We start from the raw sequence: 20,004 nt of genomic DNA on the forward strand, positions 1-20,004 counted from the left end.
ACCGCAATGGGATATATAATTCTTGCCAGAATATCTTTCAGATATATTCGACCTCTTAGGCTGCAACTTTAGTACAGTACTGTACAATATATTTTATAGGCATGCATGACGAGTACTGTATTTGAGAGGAAATGGGTTGCTATAAAACAAAATGTATGGGGTATGTGGCAGCGTTATGCGATGCATAGGGGCCCAGTCATCCACAAGGCGGCCCCGAAATCCTCGACTGATAGGCTGGCATGGAAGCAAGATGCATGCTAACTTATTGCGAGTATTGTACCTTTACATATTTTTTAAAATTAATATTGTCAATGTGAGGCTGTCTTCCTCGAAACCAAATACACGGTGCAACTAAATAATATATAGTTATAGCCTACATATTGTTGTTTACGGTTTAAAACATCTGTAGCTATTTCAGTAAAAGTGAGTCGGGAGAAAGAAGGGAAATGGGGGGCACAGTCGTATCTTGCATAGCCCCCCCCCCCCCCCCCCGTTGAAATAGGTCGTTGCGCCCCTGGGTTGGAATCAGATTCCTTGGGTTAGAGTAGAGAAGGTTTATGGGATAGCTCTATATGCTGTGCTGTAGAAATGCCTGGTTAATTATGGCAATGCCTGCATTATCGACAATCGATACTTTGTCCTCATTACTCCCACCTATGTCATGTTTTATAATTTTACAGTAATTATTTCTGCAGGTTTTCATTCCAGGATTCTTGTTTGTGAACACGGTTATCACCTTAAATTTCTGAGGTTTGCAATCTCTCATGGAAATTCCGTGAGAATATATCGGAGCAATTACATTTAATGCTAAGTTTTCGCTTTACTCTGAATCACAATCATGACCCTGTGATCGTCTTTGATGACGTGTAAGTGTACGTGTGCAGAAAGTGCGTGTGTGCACGTATGTGGGTGTGTGTACACCCAGGACCCCATTCCAACCTAAAGTGGCCTGGTCTCAGTTATCTGATGAAAGTTGCAAGCGAGAATTTAATCATCGCTTGCGGCTGGGATTGGCATCGTCCCCGACTCCTCCTGATGTCGAGGGTAAATGGGCGAGGTTTAGGACTGTGACTCATGCAGCTGCAATGGCTGCTTTGGGTACGTGGTCCAGACCTCCCCAGAGACCCTGGCTGACAGAGGAGGTGTTCAGGATGGTTTAGAAAAAGCGACAGGCCCACTGTCATCGGCTACAGAATCCCACGTCAGAGAATGAGGAAGCTTTCGGCAGCCTTCGCTCAGAGGTTCGGAGAGCCGTGAGGCGCTGCAAGGATGGGTTGTGGTCGCGGGTTGCTGAGGAGATGGAGTCTGCCTCAGTGGCCTGCGATCACATATCTCTTTAACTCCATCAAAAAAGTAGCCTGCAGCGCCACACCTCTTACCATCATTAGAGGAAAAAACGGTGATCCAATCTCTGACCCCCAGGAACAGGTTTGCAGATTTGCTGAGCATTTCTATGAGGTACTGGGGGAGGGAAAATCCCTCAGCCAGGAAAACATTGTGGCACAAAGTGAGGATGACCCTGCTGAGGCTGTGGTGCCTCAAATATTGGAAGAAGTCACCCCCTGTGAGTGGCTGGCTGAGGTGCCATCTGTTGAGGAAGTACTGAAGGTGATCCGGAGTCTGAGACCAGGAAAGGCAGCGGGCAGAAATGATTTCCCAAGCGAATTGCTGAGGGAGGGTGGCGTTTGTGCACAGACTGCCCTATATGACATCATAACAACAGTCTGGACCACTGGACGGGTTCCGCAGGATTGGAAGGATGCCCTGGTGGTCCCCCTCTTTAAGAAGGGGGACCGCATAGACTGTAACAACTACAGGGGCATCCCACTCCTCAGTGTGCTGGGAAAGGTCCTGGCAAGGATTATTCAACATCGCCTTGCCAGGCATGCGGTTTCAGGAAAGGGCGGTCCTGCACAGATGCCATATTTTCTGTCCGTTTGCTACAGCAGAGGTGTACGGAATTCCAGCAAGACCTACATCTCTGCTTTATTGACCTGGTCAAGGCCTATGATACCATCAGTAGGCCTGGGCTCTGGGTTGTTCTTCGTGCTTTTGGAATACCTGACCCTCTGCTCACGATCATTTAGGACCTCCATGATGGTGAGCGGGCCCGGGTAAAACTACGTGGCCGGGAGTCAGAGCCATTCCCTGTACACCTTGGGGTGCGACAGGGATGTCCTCTGGCTCCCACATTATTTAACATCTATTTTGACCACGTAGTTCGTGAAGCCTTCAATAGCTGTACCGGGGGAATCTCCATATGGTACAGATATAATGGGAGGCTGATCGATGCCCGGGTGCGGTCAAGGGATGGCTCCCTATTGGTCAACCACGTTATGTATGCCGATGATATGGTAATAGCCGCTCATTCAGAGGAGGAGTTGGAGACGCTGCTGCTGAGACTGGAGCGTGCCACTAAGAGGTGGGGCCTTACCATCAGCCCCACCAAAACTAAGCACCTGCCTGAGTATTTTGTACCATCGGACACGCCACCCCCACAACTCCCAATCGGTGATGGGGCAGTTGTGGAGAGAGCGGAGAGTTTCCCATACCTGGGCAGTGTGCTTGTGACCGGCTCTAGTTTAACAGCAGAGGTCTCACTCCGAATCAGTCGAGCGGCAATATCTTTTCATCGGTTGCATAACGCTGTGTGGAAGCTACCTGGTCTGTCGCTCCGCACTAAGCTTCAGGTCTTCTCGGCCACGGTCATTCCCTCCCTTCTCTACGCTTGCGAAACGTGGACCCCTCCAATGGAACATCTTCACCGGTTGGAAACATTTAGGCTGGCCTGCCTATGATCCATCCTGGGTTTAACCAGGCTGGATTGTGTGAGGAGCTCACAGATCCTTGAAAGATCTGGGCACGGTCCCATCGGTGAGCTCCTCCGGCAGGCAAGGCTGCGTTGGCTGCATGCCGAAACAGCTTTTGTTCGGCCGGATTGAGGGGGCTAAACGGGCGCGGCATGGGCTAGAGAAGAGATGGCGTGATGTGGTACAGGAGGACGTGGAGCTGAGTGGACTTGCCGATGACTGGTACCAGCAGTGTCAAGATCAGCCTCTGTGGAGGAGGCTCGTGAATGACGCTACTGGGCAGTTGGAGGCAGTCGCCCTCCAACAACAACGGAGGGTGGAGGAGCGACGTTCACAACAATGAGCGGTGTGCTGGGGGACTAAGGCACAGCAGGTTGGCACAGTAGGGGGCACAGGTGGTGCATCAGCCAGTCATCTCAGTCAGTTGACCCGTGGCACCTGGGTCTGCCCCGTGACCTCCTGCCAGCGGGCGTTCGACACTTCACTTGGCCTCAAGGTGCACATGGCCTGGCACAAGCGCCGTGGTGACGTCACCGCCACTTAATGGCGAATGGTGGTTGTTGTTATACATGGGGGAACGGTAGTGTAGTGGTTAAATTTCGATGTAAAGATTTCGTGACTGCAAGGATTCATCTTCTTTGATTCTTTCAGTAAAGTCACGTAGAATGAGAATAAAATAATAAATTTATATAATAAAATAACACAATAAAATTATCACGACGTTTCGGCCACAACACAAGCGGCCTTCATCAGGTGAAGGGACGAGACTGTCTGGAGGACAGCGCTGAAGCGAACAAAGTCAAGCTCAGATGGCGACCTTTAAGCTGTGTGAGAAGAAACAGAGCGCCTTGACAAAGGAATTAGCATAGAATTTAGCATTGAAATAGCTAGGTTAGTGTAAATGCGGTTGGTATTACCTTAGAGTCGCGGCATCTCTTCTGAAAGGTGAGAGACTCGATTAGTTGTCAAGGCACTCTGTTTCTTCTCACACAGCTTAAAGATCGCGATCTGAGCTTGGCTTTGTTCGCTCCAGCGCTGTCCTCCAGACAGTCTCGTCCCTTCACCTGATGAAGGCCGCTTGTGTTGTGGCCGAAACGTCGTGAGAATTTTATTGCATTATTTTATTTTATCAATTTATTATTTTATTCTCATTCTACGTGACTTTACCGAAAGAACCAAAGAAGGTAGTGTAGTGGTTAGCGCTCTGCACTACGAATCCGGCGAGCTGAGATCGATTCTCACTCACGGCCAACACCTGTGACAGTGATCTAAACTACTCCTCGGCCTCCCCCTAGGTCGACTCAGCCTCAAATGAGTACCTGGTGCTGTGTAAAACATCGCCACTTGGGAGACAAAGGCGGTCGGGCGTGGTGCTAGCCACCCACCCCCATAGTGTACCTTACCGGCCTTCATAGGTGCTCACTAACAGCACTTGCCCAAAAAGTCTGTTATGACTATACGGGAGTCTTTGTTTGCCTTTGTGTACTTACGTAGGGATATGTGTCAGTGTGTGTGTGAGTATGCGTGTTCATGCTTGCTTACAGCTTCCGAACTTGAGGGGACAGGCATGTGAGTCCATTGGGAAGTCTTCCAGCATCATGGGGCACTCAGCCTTTATGGTCAACCTGAACACAGAGGAAAGAGCGTTTCACACATGCAAATGGTTACAGGCAATCTGTTTTAAGCGTACATCCCAGACCCAACCCTGCTGTCTAGCAGCATCCGAAAGCATTTGTAAAACTCTGACAACATTAAAGAATAAGCCGAAAGGAAACTGTCAATCAGAGACCATTGTGCTTTCAAGGTCCTGTAACTGCCTGACAGCCAGTTTCCGTGTGGGGATTTCACAGCACACAGAGCAGGGTTTATACAAGTTTGATGTATAAAGTAAATATACATTCTGTAGCAGACGATACACATCACAAAATTGTGACATACATCTTGCTGGATTTAATAAATGTGATGCTTCAGCAAATACATTGCTTACAATAACGTGAAACTTCTTTAATTGATGAGCGCTAACAGATGGCAGCCACACAAAAAGACCATGGCCGCCTACACATGAAAGGATTGTTGATTGGTGTGGCTTTTCGAATCTAAGTTTGGCCTTCAGTCATACATTGAATTAGTGTTTGACTGAAAATGCTTCTCAATGTTTTTCGAATCCACGGCACAACCTTTGCAACAAGTAACAAATGCACTACCTATGAGCCACACAACTGCCATTGTGAACAATGGAGCCAGAATTAGTCTGCGCTCGTGTACGTCATTGCACTGCTCGTAGTAAGCAGACGATTACAAGCCCCAGTAATGCCGGTTCAATTTACTCTTGTGAATATTTTTATTTGACCAGGTAAGGCCCGCTGAGCTATATAGCTCTTTTTCAGAAGCGACCTGGCCACAAAATGATAGCTCAAGAGGTGGCTTTATGCCGTGGACATTTATTGCATCCAAATACTCTGAACCGAAATTCTGAAATATCTAAATAAATATCGAAATCTTAGAGATCATAATCCCAATCATATTATTAGAAGACCATATGGAAAACAGAATTATCATGTGTCATCCGTTATCGGCCAGATTCCTACGTGAAGGAGTTTGTGTTAAAGGGGTTTTTCCACTCAAAATAATTTATCATGGTATTTCAGTTTCGATTTAAAGCTTTCGTGACTGCAATGATTCATATTCTTGGTTCTTTCGGTAAAGTCACGTTGAAGGGAAACAATTAAATAATAAAATATATATAAAACAATAAAATTCTCACGACGTTTCGACTGCAACACAAGCAATCACCTGATGATGACTGCTTGTGTTGCAGTCGAAACGTGATAATTTTTTTGTTTTATATATATTTTATTATTTTATTGTTTCCCTTCAACGTGACTTTACCGAAAGAACCAAGAATATGGTATTTCAGCTTCATTCTTCGATACAATGTCACTTGTCTTTGCATCCTCAGAGGGCACAGACGAATTCCAGCTCACTGCTTTTCTAGTACTCTTTGGGTCTTTTGGTAAAGTCACGTAGATAGAAAAAAATAACGACGTTTCGATCGCAACACAAGCAATCGTCCTCAGGTGAAAATAGATATAGCTCTTCTAGTGTGCAATTGTGCAAGGGCACCATCGTATCTTGAGCAGGCAAAGGTCGCTATCTAGCAGCAAAAACTGGAAAGTATATGATGTACAGTGAGGGAAAAAAGTATTTGATCCCCTGCTGATTTTGTATGCTTGCCCACTGACAAAGAAATGATCAGTCTATAATTTTAATGGTAGGTTTATTTGAACAGTGAGAGACAGAATAACAACAACAAAATCCAGAAAAACGCATGTCAAAAATGTTATACGTTGATTTGCATTTTAATGAGGGAAATAAGCATTTGACCCCTCTGCAAAACATGACGTAGTACTTGGTGGCAAAACCCTAGTTGGCAATCACAGAGGTCAGACGTTTCTTGTATGTGGCCACAAGGTTTGCACCCATCTCAGGAGGGATTATGTCCCACTCCTCTTTGCAGATCTTCTCCAAGTCATTAAGGTTTCAAGGCTGACGTTAGGCACCTCGAACCTTCAGCTCCCTCCACAGATTTTCTATGGGATTAAGGTCTGGAGACTGGCTAGGCCACTCCAGGACCTTAATGTGCTTCTTCTTGAGCCACTCCTTTGTTGCCTTGGCCGTGTGTTTTGGGTCATTGTCATGCTGGCATACCCATCCACGACCCATTTTCAATGCCATGGCTGAGGGAAGGAGGTTCTCGCCCAAGATTTGACGGTACATGGCCCCGTCCATCGTCCCTTTGATGCGGTGAAGTTATCCTGTCCCCTTAGCAGAAAAACACCCCCAAAGCATAATTTTTCCACCTCCATGTTTGACGGTGGGGATGGTGTTCTTGGGGTCATAGGCAGCATTCCTCCTCCTCCAAACACGGCGAGTTGAGTTGATGCCAAAGAGCTCCATTTTTGTCTCATCTGACCACAACACTTTCACCCAGTTGTCCTCTGAATCTAGATTTGAAGCTTTCGTGACTGCAAGGATCCATATTCTTTGGTTCTATTCGGTAAAGTCACGTAGGTAAAAAATAAAAGAAAAAATCACGACGTTTTGGCCACAACACAAGCAGCCTTCATCAGGCGAAGGGACCAGACTGTCTCGAGGACAGCGCTGGAGCGAACACAGCCAAGCTCAGACCGCGACCTTTAAGCTGTGTGAGAGGAATCAAGGTGCCTTGACAAAGGAATTAGCATAAAAAATAGCATTCATTTGGCGGACTTAGCATGATGAACGGTGTAGAGGGGGTGAACATGTGCAGGTCGGTGAGGGGGGGAGGGGGAGTTTACATATTGATGGTGTGAAAAGGGAATTTTAAGAGCTGCGAAAGTTTGGGGTACCACTACTTGAAAAATATACTGTATCATTGAAAATTAGTTTAATGTTTTGTTCTATTTAGAACATCTTTCCAATGGTTGCTTAATTTGAAACCATCTTCTCGGTTGAAATTGTGTCTGTATTTGTAAATTTGAATTGCCTCGTGAACAAACCTCTGATAAAAACCCGTGGGTTTGCAAAAAACCTTGGTATCGGAGAAAATGATATCGTGATCACCCACAGCATTGTAACAGTGATCAGCTACGGCAGAAGAATTCGTTCTGCCGTGTTTCAAATCTGATTTGTGCTCGCGAATTCGGTAAGAGACAAGTCGCTTCATCTCCCCGATATAGCAACCACCGCAGGTACAACTCAATTTGTAAACCCCGGGGTACTGTAAGTCAGGAATGACAGCCTTCACGGATGGGATCAGATCACGAATTTTGTGTACTGTATTGAAACGGACCTGGATCTTGTGTTTGTTTAGAATTTTGGAAATCTTTTTAGTAACGCCTGCTATATATGGTAGTGTGATGGTTTTGACCAGAGTATCAAGTGGTTGTTTCTGTATGGAGGGAGAAACAGCTTGGCGGATGGTACGGTCAGAGTATCCATTCCTTTTGAGGGCCAGCTGTACATGTTTTAATTCACTGATCAGGTGGTGTTGGTCCGAAATGCAATGAGCCCTATGGTATAAAGTTTTGATGAGATAATTATTTTGAGCTGGGTGGTGGTGGGAATCAGGTTTCAAGTAGGAATCTGTGTGGGTGGGTTTCCTGTAGACAGAATGCCCGAATGAGCCATCAGGTCTCCTCTCAAACAGAACATCCAAGAATGGTAGCTTGCCATCTTTCTCCACTTCCATGGTGAATTTGATGGCGGGATGTCTGGAATTGATGTGGTGTAGGAAAAGGTTCAGAGCTGGGAGGCCATGTGGCCAAATGACGAAAGTGTCATCACCATATCTCTTCCACAGGGAAGGTCTGAGGGTGAAAGTCTGGATGGCGTCCGATTCAAATTTCTCCATGAAAACATTGGCTATCACTTGTGACAAGGGGGAACCCATGGGAGTACCCTCATTTTGCTTGTAGAAGGAACCATTCCAAGTAAAGTAGGTGTTGGTGAGGTAGTGCCTTACCAGCGTAGGTACCTCGGGGTTTAGTCCATGTTGTACCAAATTTTCAATTATTTCAATGGTATCAGGTACCGGGACCTTGGTGAACAAGGAGACTACATCGAAGCTGACAAGGATATCGTCAGGGGACAGTACAACGTCTTTGACAATAGAAACCAATTGGGCTGAGTTAAGTACTGCTGAGGAGATCTTGCCAGTGAAAGGTAGCAAGGTATCCGACAGAAAATGTGCTAGCTTATAGGTAGGGGAGTTGATCGTGGATACGATGGATCGTAGTGGAGTGCCTTCTTTATGAATCTTTGGAAGACCATATAATCTAGGGGGTCTTGCAGCAGAAGGTTTTAGGGAGGGACGTTTAGTTGGTTCGATTAGGGAGGTCGAACTTGTGATGATCTTGTTGGTTTTCATAGTTAGGCTATTAGTAGGGTCATTTTTTTTATTTTTGAGTAACTACCATCATTGAGTAGGTCCTGAATTTTATTGTTGTATGAGTTTTCATCCATAATTACAGTAGCGTTGCCTTTATCGGCTGCGAGGATGACTATATCATGTCTTTCTTTTAATTTCGCGAGTTCAGAGCGTTCATCTTTGCTGATGTTGCTAACGGGTTTCTTAGCATTCTTAAGAATAGTGGCTATTTCAGCTCTCGCAACGTTTGCTTGGATGTGTCCTATATCTTTGAGGGCTACATCGACCTGAGAAATGATATCATCAATCGGTATATGTTTTGGGGTGACAGCGAAAGTTAGTCCTTTAGCCAATACTGTTTTCAGATTGTCCAAAATCGGGGTGCTACTCTGATTGATAACAATTTTGTTGACGTCTAGTTTTGTGATCTGTGGAACCGGATTTTTCTTTGATAGGTGGTTGAATTTAGCAATTAGGTTAGCTGTGCATTTGATTGAAAGTGAATCGGCAGAAGAAGCAGTCATGTTGTCTACGTGGTTCCAATCAGAAGGTGACATTTTTTGTGTTAACGTTAAATGAGCTTGTAGGAAAGTCCTGTCTAAAGTATCGAGTTCAAAACGGAGTAGTCTTATCCTCTCTGAGATGAAAGAGAGGCTGGCCTTAAAAATAATCTGTTTAGAATTAGGTGAGGACACAGCAGCAGAAGTGAGTGTGAAGGCGATGGGTATTACCTTGTGGTCGCGGCATCTTTTGAGGAAGGTTAGCATCTCGATGACCTGTGACTTCTTGTCTCGTTGTCTGTTAAAAGCTCTAACAGATAGGTGAAAACCCTCCCCGTAGAGTCTATCAATTCTAGATTTGAAGCTTTAGTGACTGCAAGGATCCATACTCTTTGGTTCTATTCGGTAAAGTTACGTAGGTAAAAAATAAAACAAAAATCACGACGTTTCTGCCATAGCTGATCACTGTTACAACGCTGTGGGTGATCACGATATAATTTTCTCCGATACCAAGGTTCTTTGCAAACCCACGGGTTTTTATCAGAGATTTGTTCACGAGGCAATTCAGATTTACAAATACAGACACAATTTCAACCGAGAAGATGGTTTCAAATTAAGCAACCATTGGAAAAAGATGTTCTAAATCGAACCAAACATTAAACTAATTTTCAATGGTACAGTATATTTTTTCAAGTAGTGGTACCCCAAATTTTCGCAGCTCTTAAAATTCCCTTTTCACACCATCAATATGTAAACTCCCCCTCCCCCCCTCGCCGACCTGCACATGTTCACCCCCTCTACACCGTTCATCATGCTAAGTCCGCCAAATAAATGCTAATTTTTATGCTAATTCCTTTGTCAAGGCACCTTGATTCCTCTCACACAGCTTAAAGGTCGCGGTCTGAGCTTGGCTGTGTTCGCTCCAGCGCTGTCCTCGAGACAGTCTGGTCCCTTCGCCTGATGAAGGCCGCTTGTGTTGTGGCCGAAACGTCATGATTTTTGTAGTTTTATTTTTTACCTACGTGACTTTACCGAATAGAACCAAAGAGTATGTCCTCTGAATCATTCAGATGTTAATTGGCAAACTTCAGACGGGCATGCATATGTGCTTTCTTGAGCAGGGGGACCTTGCGGGCGCTGCAGGATTTCAGTCCTTCATGGCGTATTGTGTTACCAATTGTTTTCTTGGTGACTATGGTCCCAGCTGCCTTGAGATCATTGACAAGATCCTCCCGTGTAGTTCTGGGCTGATTCCTCACCGTTCTCATGATCATTGCAACTCCACGAGGTGAGATCTTGCATGGAGCTCCAGGCCGAGGGAGATTGACAGTTATTTTGTGTTTCTTCCATTTGCGAATAATCGCACCAACTGTTGTCACCTTCTCACCAAGCTGCTTGGCAATGGTCTTGTAGCCCATTCCAGCCTTGTTTAGGTCTTCAATCATGTCCCTGACATCCTTGGAAAGCTCATTGGTCTTGGCCATGGTGGAGAGTTTGGAATCTGATTGATTGATGGCTTCTGTGGACAGGTGTCTTTTATACAGGTGTAGAGTAATAGTTAGTGACGTCATGTCACGCTCGCCTCCGGTACGATGACGTCACGTATGGTGGCGTCATGCACAGGGGGCGGGACGGTGACTTAATGTCCCCCTGGGATATTTAGGTTGGGACCCGTGACGTGTTCGGGGTCATTGCGGGGAGCCAGGAACGTGTGAAGTTGGGACCCAGGGTAGGGGGAAATTAGCACCAGGCTCGGGGAGCCTGTGGGTGTTCTAGGGACCTCCCCAGTACCCTTCCCCTGGGATGTGGAGTGTAAGCAGTGAGTGGGCAGTACACGGAGTCGTGTGCGATGAGAAGTCTTTAATAAAACAACTGGCGCAAGCCCCTACATGAAGATCTGCCTCCGAGTCATCATTTACGCCTCAACACAGGTAACAAGCTGAGATTAGGAGCACTCCCTTTAAGAGTGTGCTCCTAATCTCAGCTCGTTACCTGTATAAAGGACACCTGGGATCCAGAAATCTTTCTGATTGAGAGAGGGTCAAATGCTTATTTCCCTCATTAAAATGCAAATCAATTTATAACATTTTTGACATGCGTTTTTCTGGATTTTTTTCTTGTTATTCTGTCTCTCACTGTTCAAATAAACCTACCATTAAAATTATAGACTGATCATTTCTTTGTCAGTGGGCAAACGTACAAAATAGCAGGGGATCACAAACTTTTTTCCCTCACTGTACATGATTACCAGTGTCCTACCCCATTCACTGTGCAACTTTCATCAAAATCCACAGACAAAAGTGAATTATTATTAAGTCTCCATCCAGAAAACTTGTAATGCATACAGCACATATCTCTAAATTTCATATACATATGGTCAAGATGTTCTGTTCAGAAAATCTATTAACTGCTGTAAATATGCGAGATCTAATCTCAAGTAAACTCAGCCCATCATCGCTCACGGGTTGGTTAAATGAGTACCACTTTGTGCCAAAGTCAATCATGGTGGTCCTATGGAGTGGACTGACCCGCTTGATTGGAATTTATAAATTTCCACGTCCTTTTGATGGAGACAAGCGCTACCTCACACGTATGGGGGGACACTTTGGCTTCCACAGCAGCCCCAGTGTGATAGTGGCATGAGATGTGCATCTCACTGTCCACATGCACGGCATGTTTGTAGACCCAAAGAGTGACCAATGTAAAATGTAAATGTTGCACATAGAAGAAGATCTGATGCAGGCAGGTATTAGAAGGAAACTGGCACTACTTGGACACATCTGTAGGATGGACAACAACAGGCAGATTAAAAGTGTTTTGTTTGTAAAAATGGAAGGAACCGGAAAGAGAGGAATGCCTAAAAGTGAATGGCTTGACGACGGCGTAAGAGATTGGTGCCATAAATATGTGGCCACAACTTGAGCATATGACGAAATGTGCAGCGGACACCTTACGGGCTATCTACCCATGGATCGTGATGATGATGGAGACCAAGGCATGGCACTGGCTACATCGCCCCCTCGCTGTGCTGTGTTGGCCTTAATAGGTGTGGGTTAATGGCATTTGACTGAACAGTGTATTAAAATAAATACAGGATTTAGTTTTAGTTGTTTCATAATATAAATCAGAAAGAAAACTACCTGCTCATGCCCTCATCATTGTACATATGTTAGTTCTTTCGGTAAAGTCACGTAAAGTCTACGTGACTTTACCGAAAGAACCAAGAATATGAATCCCTGCAGTCACGAAAGCTTTAAATCTAAATTTGTACACATGTTGTTCAATGCCAAAGATTCACCAAGGACTTATCCAGCATAATCCCATGACGGACTTACATGGCCATTGTACATGGCCCCAGTTTAACACCGGGAATATTTTGTGATATATATTTACATGGCATACTGTATATACACGTATCTTTTATATACAATAGTTATTGCTCTTTCAAGAACTAATAATATACATCACATAATGTGTGTGTGTACATCATTACATTTCTGCCCTCACCACACTCAACATGCTCACACAACTGTCCTTAAGGCAATCATGGCAGAAAGCCAAAACGAGGCATTTTGTTAAACCCTCACACTGGGACGCACATTTGCAACACTTTAATCCCTCATTCTGCTCTCTGCCGAACCTCGTCAAGGACAAGGCTACAGAAAAGATCAGGGACATGCAGCGGATCCAGGTCAGGCACACCGTCAGTTCGGCCCCAAGTTTTCCAGCTGAGAAACCAGGGAGAACAAGTCTGCTGGACAGGTCAATCACCCACTGGTTTATTAAAACATAATTAGCCACCTACTCATGTCACCTGCAGTTAGAAAACCAGCGGTGGAACTCACTGCCAGCCTGAACTGGAGCCACCAGACATCCCTGGCGAACAATAAAATGAGTAGAACAATAGCGGTATTTTTTTGTATCCAGGTAATCCAATAGGTGGGTGTTTTACCCGTCAGTTCCAAAGTCAACTACAGTCCTACAGTTCCGCTTCCATCGTTTTGTTGGATTTACAGAAGTCCGTGGAGTTACCGTTGAGTCAACTTAAACAGGTTCAGTTGTTCTTTTACTCAGGGCAAACTCAACGCCTGATGTAATCTCACAGTTAAAAGTGGCAGTGGTATCATTTGCAAGGGCAAACCATTGCGTGGCGCGTCGATAGCAATTAGGTGTCTCTTTGCTTGTTGATTTAGCTGTTATCTTTCTCTCTCGGCTACTGGGTTGGGTATTGTTAACACACCCAAGACAGGCATTTGGTGGTTATAACCAGGTGGGGTTTTCACGATGCAAAGTTCTGAACAATGGAAAAACAGTAAATGTTTCTCCTGTGTCAAGGGATCATGCAGTGGTGCTCATCTGTAATGTGCTTTAGTTGTCCAGAAAGGTTTTCGAGTCTCGAGATTCGCATTAAGCAGTCACCCTCGCTCACTAGTTTCTGCTCCTCCCTCAAAACTCACTGATTGTTCCCAAGCTCACCCCACGACCCCTTAATCTCCCCCTCATAACCGCCCTCTTCATATTCTCATTATATTGCTATCACTCATTAACCCCATTAATTCAATCCATTCATCCTCATTTACTGCCATCAATTTCACTTTTACCGAATTCACACATCACAGATTCGCCCCCATTGCTTCCTCTCATCTATTTTATGCACCTTATCTCCACCATTTCATGTATACGTACCGTTGTTAATTCTTTGTAAAGTGCATTAGTTAACGCGCTATATGAATTGCATTAAGATAAGGTGAAGGTTTTTTTTCCATTCGTTGACTGTGCCCTAACTCCGCCCTAGCCTTGCTGAATTACGTCACGGGGGACGGCGCGCAGTATTGCTCCGGTCATTACACAGCGCACGGTATTAACCAGGGCAGCTGCTGGATTCGAACCGTGAACAACTGCAACGAGTTGAAAATATTCTGCCTGCTGGGCCACGTCACGCAAATGACCTTATTTGGATTTGGTGCACAGTAGTCCCTCGTTTAACAGTGACATCATCGGTTAACTGTTTTTAAGTTCACGTTTCACCTCCTACAGTGACCCCATGGTTTCGACTAACGTTAAAATGTTGACACAGGGTAACGTGTGTACGTTATGCACGCGGGCGCCAATTTCAGACAATCTGTGGGGCTGAGCCATGCCCTCAGCCAATCAGCGACGCTCATTTATGAGCGTTTATACGTTTTCTCTTTTGTGATTTTAACTATTTTTTTCAACTCATAAGTGGATTCAATTAAGAGTTATTTGGGCTAACAGTCGCGTTCGTGGAACGGATTGAAAACATTAGCCCAGGAACTTCTGTACCCATGGTAGCCTTCGCCCCCTACTGCGGAAACTTGGCAGGACACTCCGAAGAAAGAGGCATGAGATTCGGTGATGTTTTCCAGGGTAAAAAAGCGGAATAATAACTAAATAACTCTTCCCTAATAGAGTTGTTTTTTTTGGGGCGAGATCGCATGAATAAAAATGTGTCGTGAAACCCGCCGCCACCCGAGAACAGCTAATTAGTGAGCGTCTATCACGTAAACAAAACATGCTTATTAGTTACGAGTTCAGCACACCGGTTGTGTGTTGGAAAGTAAACTCCTCCCTATCCATGCCCGCTTTGGGCCAATCCACAATTGCTACGCGGGTATCTGGAGTGGTGGAATGGGGTGTGATTTTGCATGGAATTGTAAAGTGGAAAATGTATCGGAATTTTCTACAAAAATAGCCTTCAATTTTACAAAACAGCATTACGAACCCACAACGATGCCAATAATTTACCCAGGAAAGCCGAACTGAGATCTGAGCTTATTTCTGAGGTAGGTCCTGCAATGAGATGTTTGACCAATTTCATTCATGAACGTCTGTATGTATGTTGAACTTCTTTCACACCATACGTAGCCATCCGCGCTAATCGGAGGTGCATGGGAGGATTTCAGAGCACCTGGAGAAAACCAATGCTCTCAACGCTTCCCACATATATATGCAATCCGCAGACAAACCCAATAAATTAAATCTATATGCAGACACGCATTCACGCGATTACTGTATACACATTGCATAAAGCACTTATATAATTTACGTTCTTTCATACAAGCCTCATAACAATGCACCGTACTGTACTATGTTGAGCCACTGCCCGCCTCTTACAGTCAATATTCCCGTTTCCCAGGCAACACGCCTGCATATGTTCAGCCTTAACCAGGAACAAAACAAATGGCATCTGAAAGACAATTCTTATAGCGCACCTCCTCGGCTTAGCATCGTCTCCTCTCCTTAAAGCTTACACACAGGGTTGGCAAAGTTATTCTTCTTCTCAGAGACACCGCCCCTATGCAGTATTCAAATGTATTTTGTCTGCGTGACACAAGTGATCTCGATTGTGTAAACAATGCTCTCGGACTCCAGTATCTGAACATCGTAGCACATTACCAGCGGCATTTACAACCCTGAGTAGATCATTTGGTCTAATTGCCTTCGAATGCAGTCACTTTGAACTTACGTGCAAACATGTCTGCAGCTATGGATTTCTAAGTGCTTTATGCAATGTGTACACAGTAATCGTGTGAATGCGTGTTTGCATATAGATTTAATTTATTGGGTACGTCTGCGGATTTCATCTATCTGTGCTGAACGTTGATGGCATAGGTATTCTCCAGGTGCTCTGACATCCTCCCATGCACCTCCTATGTCGGTGGTTGGCTACGTACGGTGAGAAATAAGTTCAACATACATACAGACGTCCATAAATGAAATTTGTGAAACATCTCATTGCAGGACCTCAGAAAGAAGATCAGTTAGGCTTTCCTGGGTAAATTATTGGAATTGTTGTGGGTTATTGGATGTATCATTTGTAACGCTGTTTTTGTAAAACTGAAGGCTATTTTTCTAGAAAAATTATGACCCATTCACTTTTTTCACTTTCAGAGACAGAATGATAAAGGGGAGCAGAAAACCGCAGAGTAGTTGGAAAGGCAGCCAGAACCTGGGGTGTCAAAATTGTCCAAGCTCTGTGGTCCTATATTGGGATGTTTTGCCAACTCCACTAACGAGTGTCAATACATGTGCAAGGAAACCGGGAATATCCGGATAAAAATGAACGCGTGTGAGGATATATCGTGTACTCTACTGTGTGTTGTTTTTTTACATTGTGTTTACAGTTCAGTATTTCAGTTATCATAACTGTCTATTTAACGCATATATTTAATCGCGTGTAGAGTGTAGTTTACTTCATTTAAGTGGAACTTATTTCACTGAAAAAGAGATCCCCCATATAACTTTTATTACCGTTAGGGCAAATGCTAATATTACTGCGATAATGTGACAGCACATAAGGGGAGTGGCGAGGCCGTTGCTATTTAAGGATGTCCTCAACCTCGGGCAGTGATGTTCTCAAAACGTATTTGGCCCGCAGCAACACCCAGAAGATGCAAACACTTACGCGGATCACCCAGCCCCCCCTCACCCCTGGTGACATAACGCATTTACTTATCTCTAGGGTGCCACGGTGGCGAGTGGTTAACTACCTCGCCTGCTATACAAGAGGACGTGGGTTCGATCCCGACCCTGACTCCTGTATATTTGGAATACACATGTTTTGTCTCCCCGTGGTCGCGTGGATTTTTCTCTGGTATCTCCGGTTTTCACTCTCCACATTTAAAATCAAGTATAACGCGTTTAGAGCGTTGGGTGCTACTATAAATTCCTACGTGATGATACGCCACTTCGTTCAGCTATCATTTGTGGCCAGGTATATTCTGAAAAAGAGCCACATTACTCACTGGGTTTTACCTGGTAAAATGTTTATATTCTTGGTTCTTTCGGTAATGTCACGTAGAAGGGAAACAATAAAATAATAGAAATATAAAACAATAAAATTCTCACGACGTTTCGACTGCAACACAAGCAATCATCATCAGGTGTGAAAACCACAGCAATAAAATTTGAAAAAAGTGGCGTTTTTGAACGTTAGCACCACGGAGAGCGATTTGGCAGTTATTCAGATGGACGAGTCCATCTATGTTCGGAAAAGAGGAGGGGGAGACGAAAATAATGTATGCGGTCTGAAAGCCACCGTAAGTGTGAACAATCAATTAAGACCCGAAATGGTTGATCAAATCCTTCCAATGATTGCTAAGCCAGAATCCATCTTCTCGGTTGAAATTGTCTCTGTGTTTGTATATGTGGATGATTGCTTGTGTTGCAGTCGAAAGGTCGTGAGAATTTTATTGTTTTATATTTTTATCATTTTATTGTTTCCCTAAGAACCAAGAATATGAATCCCTGCAGTCACGAAAGCTTTAAATAAAAAATAAGTTTAGTTCGAAATTTCCAGGAATAGAAAATGATCACTATTACCACAACATGATTTTTTTTTAAACAGAGCTATAAGGTGTGTTGTTTTTTTTTGGGGGGGGGGGGTGGGGGAAGAATTTAGATCTTATGGTTAGGGTAGTTTAATTAGGGTAGTTTAACTAACTTAAAAAATTTTATGGAGCATCACGAGTAAAATATGAATGAATGTCGATAACAAAAGGTATAATAAGCAGTGCCATTATTATCCGGATCAACCTGCATTTTCATCACAGCACCGCGGACCATCTACAGGACCGTCGCGGAACGCTGGGGGTCCGGGGACCGCACTCTGAGAACCACCGCTCTCGAGGAACCCCAAGACCGGTTCAGACTACACTTGCCACTGATGTACATGGAGTTGAACCCACGTTGCTTGGAAACGTAGCAATTTTTGTACCCCTCCCACACATACACATGTGCACACATACAAGACAAAGATCCCCCGTATTGCCTTAACAGACTGTTGGGGCAAGTGATGTTAGCAAGCACCTGTGAAGGCCGGCACGGTACACGAGGGGTGGGTTGCAAGTATCACTCCTGGCTGCCTTTGTCTCCCTTTTGGGGATATTTACACACCGCACCAGGTACTAACTTGAGGCTGCGTAGACCTAGGGAAGGTCCAGGACCCGTTCAGATACTCGTCACCGGTGTTGGCCGTGAGCGGAAATTAAACTCAGATCGCCAGGGTCGTAGAGCAGCGCGCTAATCACTTATCTCCCATGCGCACACACACACATGTTATTTAGCCATTCGATAAAATTCATATCAAATCACAAATTGTATCCCTTTTGACCATATTTGTGGCAGATGGTGCAGCCATGAAATTGTCTTTCCAGGGGCTTGTTTATGGTTTACCAATAAGCCCATGCGTAAGTGTATTGTGCACAGACAACAGCATGCAGTGAAGGGCATTATTGAGAACAACCCTGCAGCAAGTTTTTTAAATAACCGCTATGTATGTTCACATCCATACTTATCGTATTGTGCAGTGCATAGAAATGCATGCATCAGTCAAACTAGAGATACAATGGCATAATAAAATTAAATAACTGTGGAATGTATACTTTTAACAATATAAGCGGATAATGCTGATGGAATATTAAAACGTGGCCTTTTTGTTACAATTATTGGGAAGCGCTTATTCTGATTGGCTGTCGCAGCCAACGGTGGAAATTCCACATTCGTGTTCGTTGGGGGATGCAGTTATTGTTTTCCAAAGGACAGCGACTGTTGATATCCAACAAAGTGGTGTTCAATTTATAAGTCCCAAATTACGGGCTGAGTTGACCTTCAAAACAGTTTTTTGTTTCTTGTCCTCCCCCGCACCTCCAAATTGCACGGTCGGCTGCGTATGGTGCGATAGAAGTTCAACATACCTGCACACGCCAGGGATTTTAAATATTAACGTTTTTATTGCGAGATGGGTGGTCTAATCATCACCACCCCTCCAGCTGGATCCCATAGACACTGTAAGTCGGTGGGATGCACGCATTTTTGTACACGTGCAATGTTGAAGAGTTTATAAACTGCGAAAAAAATATCCAGCTGTCCAAAAAGACATTTGGGGCTCCCACTCGGTAGACAGGACTAAAGCGCACGTGCTGCAGATAATTCATCGTGCCCTGACTCCGCATTCCTGCCACACAGCGAGCAGCAGCACTCGAGCTGGGGTTCACTACGGATTTAAACAGCAAGCAGATGTCCATGAATAAATTAGTCATTGTTTAATCGGTAACTCTGTAAAATATTATTTCCATAATGTGCTTGTCTGATGTTGAGTCCATTAATCGTAAATAAATAACCATAAATAACTGTCAATCCACTTCTGAATGAAGATATCCCCATACCGTGGCAATCGTGGCTCGTGTCAAAGTGGGTTAGTGATCGAGCTAGCCGGGACGAGTGCAGATACCACTTGCAACTGGTGTTAGCCATGGCTCGGAATTGAACTCATGTTGCCAGCTCCAAAGGGCAGTGCCATAGCACTACATTTGGAAGTTCCTCTACACACAGACAACTAATATATGTTTCAAAAGCTAAGTCTGAAAATCTTGATGGTATTAAAAAAAATACGATTAAATTAGCATTTAATTCAATGTTGTATTTTCATTTAGTCAGGTGACAGCCCAATTGGACTAACTTTCTCTCTTCCAGAAAAGTCTTAGTATAGCAATGCACTTGTATTAACATGACATGACGTATCGACATGTTTTCTAGATAAAATAAGCATTGTATGGCGGCCATATCCTTGGTGGTGTCGTAGAAACCCTACATCACTTTGTAGGCGGCCAACCTTTTGATTGGACAACCATTGCTCACTTCCTGCACCTGTCAACCGAAAGTGGTTTGCAATGTAGTTGTTGGTAATTGTGATCAATGGGCTCAGACGATGACACAGGCCACTGTCTGAGGTGGTGTCACCTTGGCAAGTCATTGTTGCTCCTGA

The 20,004-nt window shown here is 44.4% G+C and overlaps 1 protein-coding gene across 5 annotated transcripts in view; it reads right to left on the bottom strand.

Moving 5' to 3' along the window:
* LOC116943683 (gamma-aminobutyric acid receptor subunit alpha-5-like) overlaps positions 1-20,004 on the bottom strand; it is a 152,852-nt gene that overhangs the window by 85,038 nt on the left and 47,810 nt on the right. For all 5 annotated transcript variants that reach the window (XM_032956752.2, XM_032956750.2, XM_032956751.2 and 2 more), the window contains one exon: positions 4,353-4,435. In XM_032956752.2, coding sequence (XP_032812643.1) covers positions 4,353-4,435 — 83 coding nt within the window. The remainder of the gene's footprint in view (positions 1-4,352; positions 4,436-20,004) is intronic.

The sequence above is a fragment of the Petromyzon marinus genome, chromosome 18, assembly GCF_048934315.1.
Source record: "Petromyzon marinus isolate PM22_M1 ecotype Great Lakes invasive population chromosome 18, UKy_Petmar_22M1.pri1.0, whole genome shotgun sequence".
Classification (NCBI taxonomy): domain Eukaryota; kingdom Metazoa; phylum Chordata; class Hyperoartia; order Petromyzontiformes; family Petromyzontidae; genus Petromyzon; species Petromyzon marinus.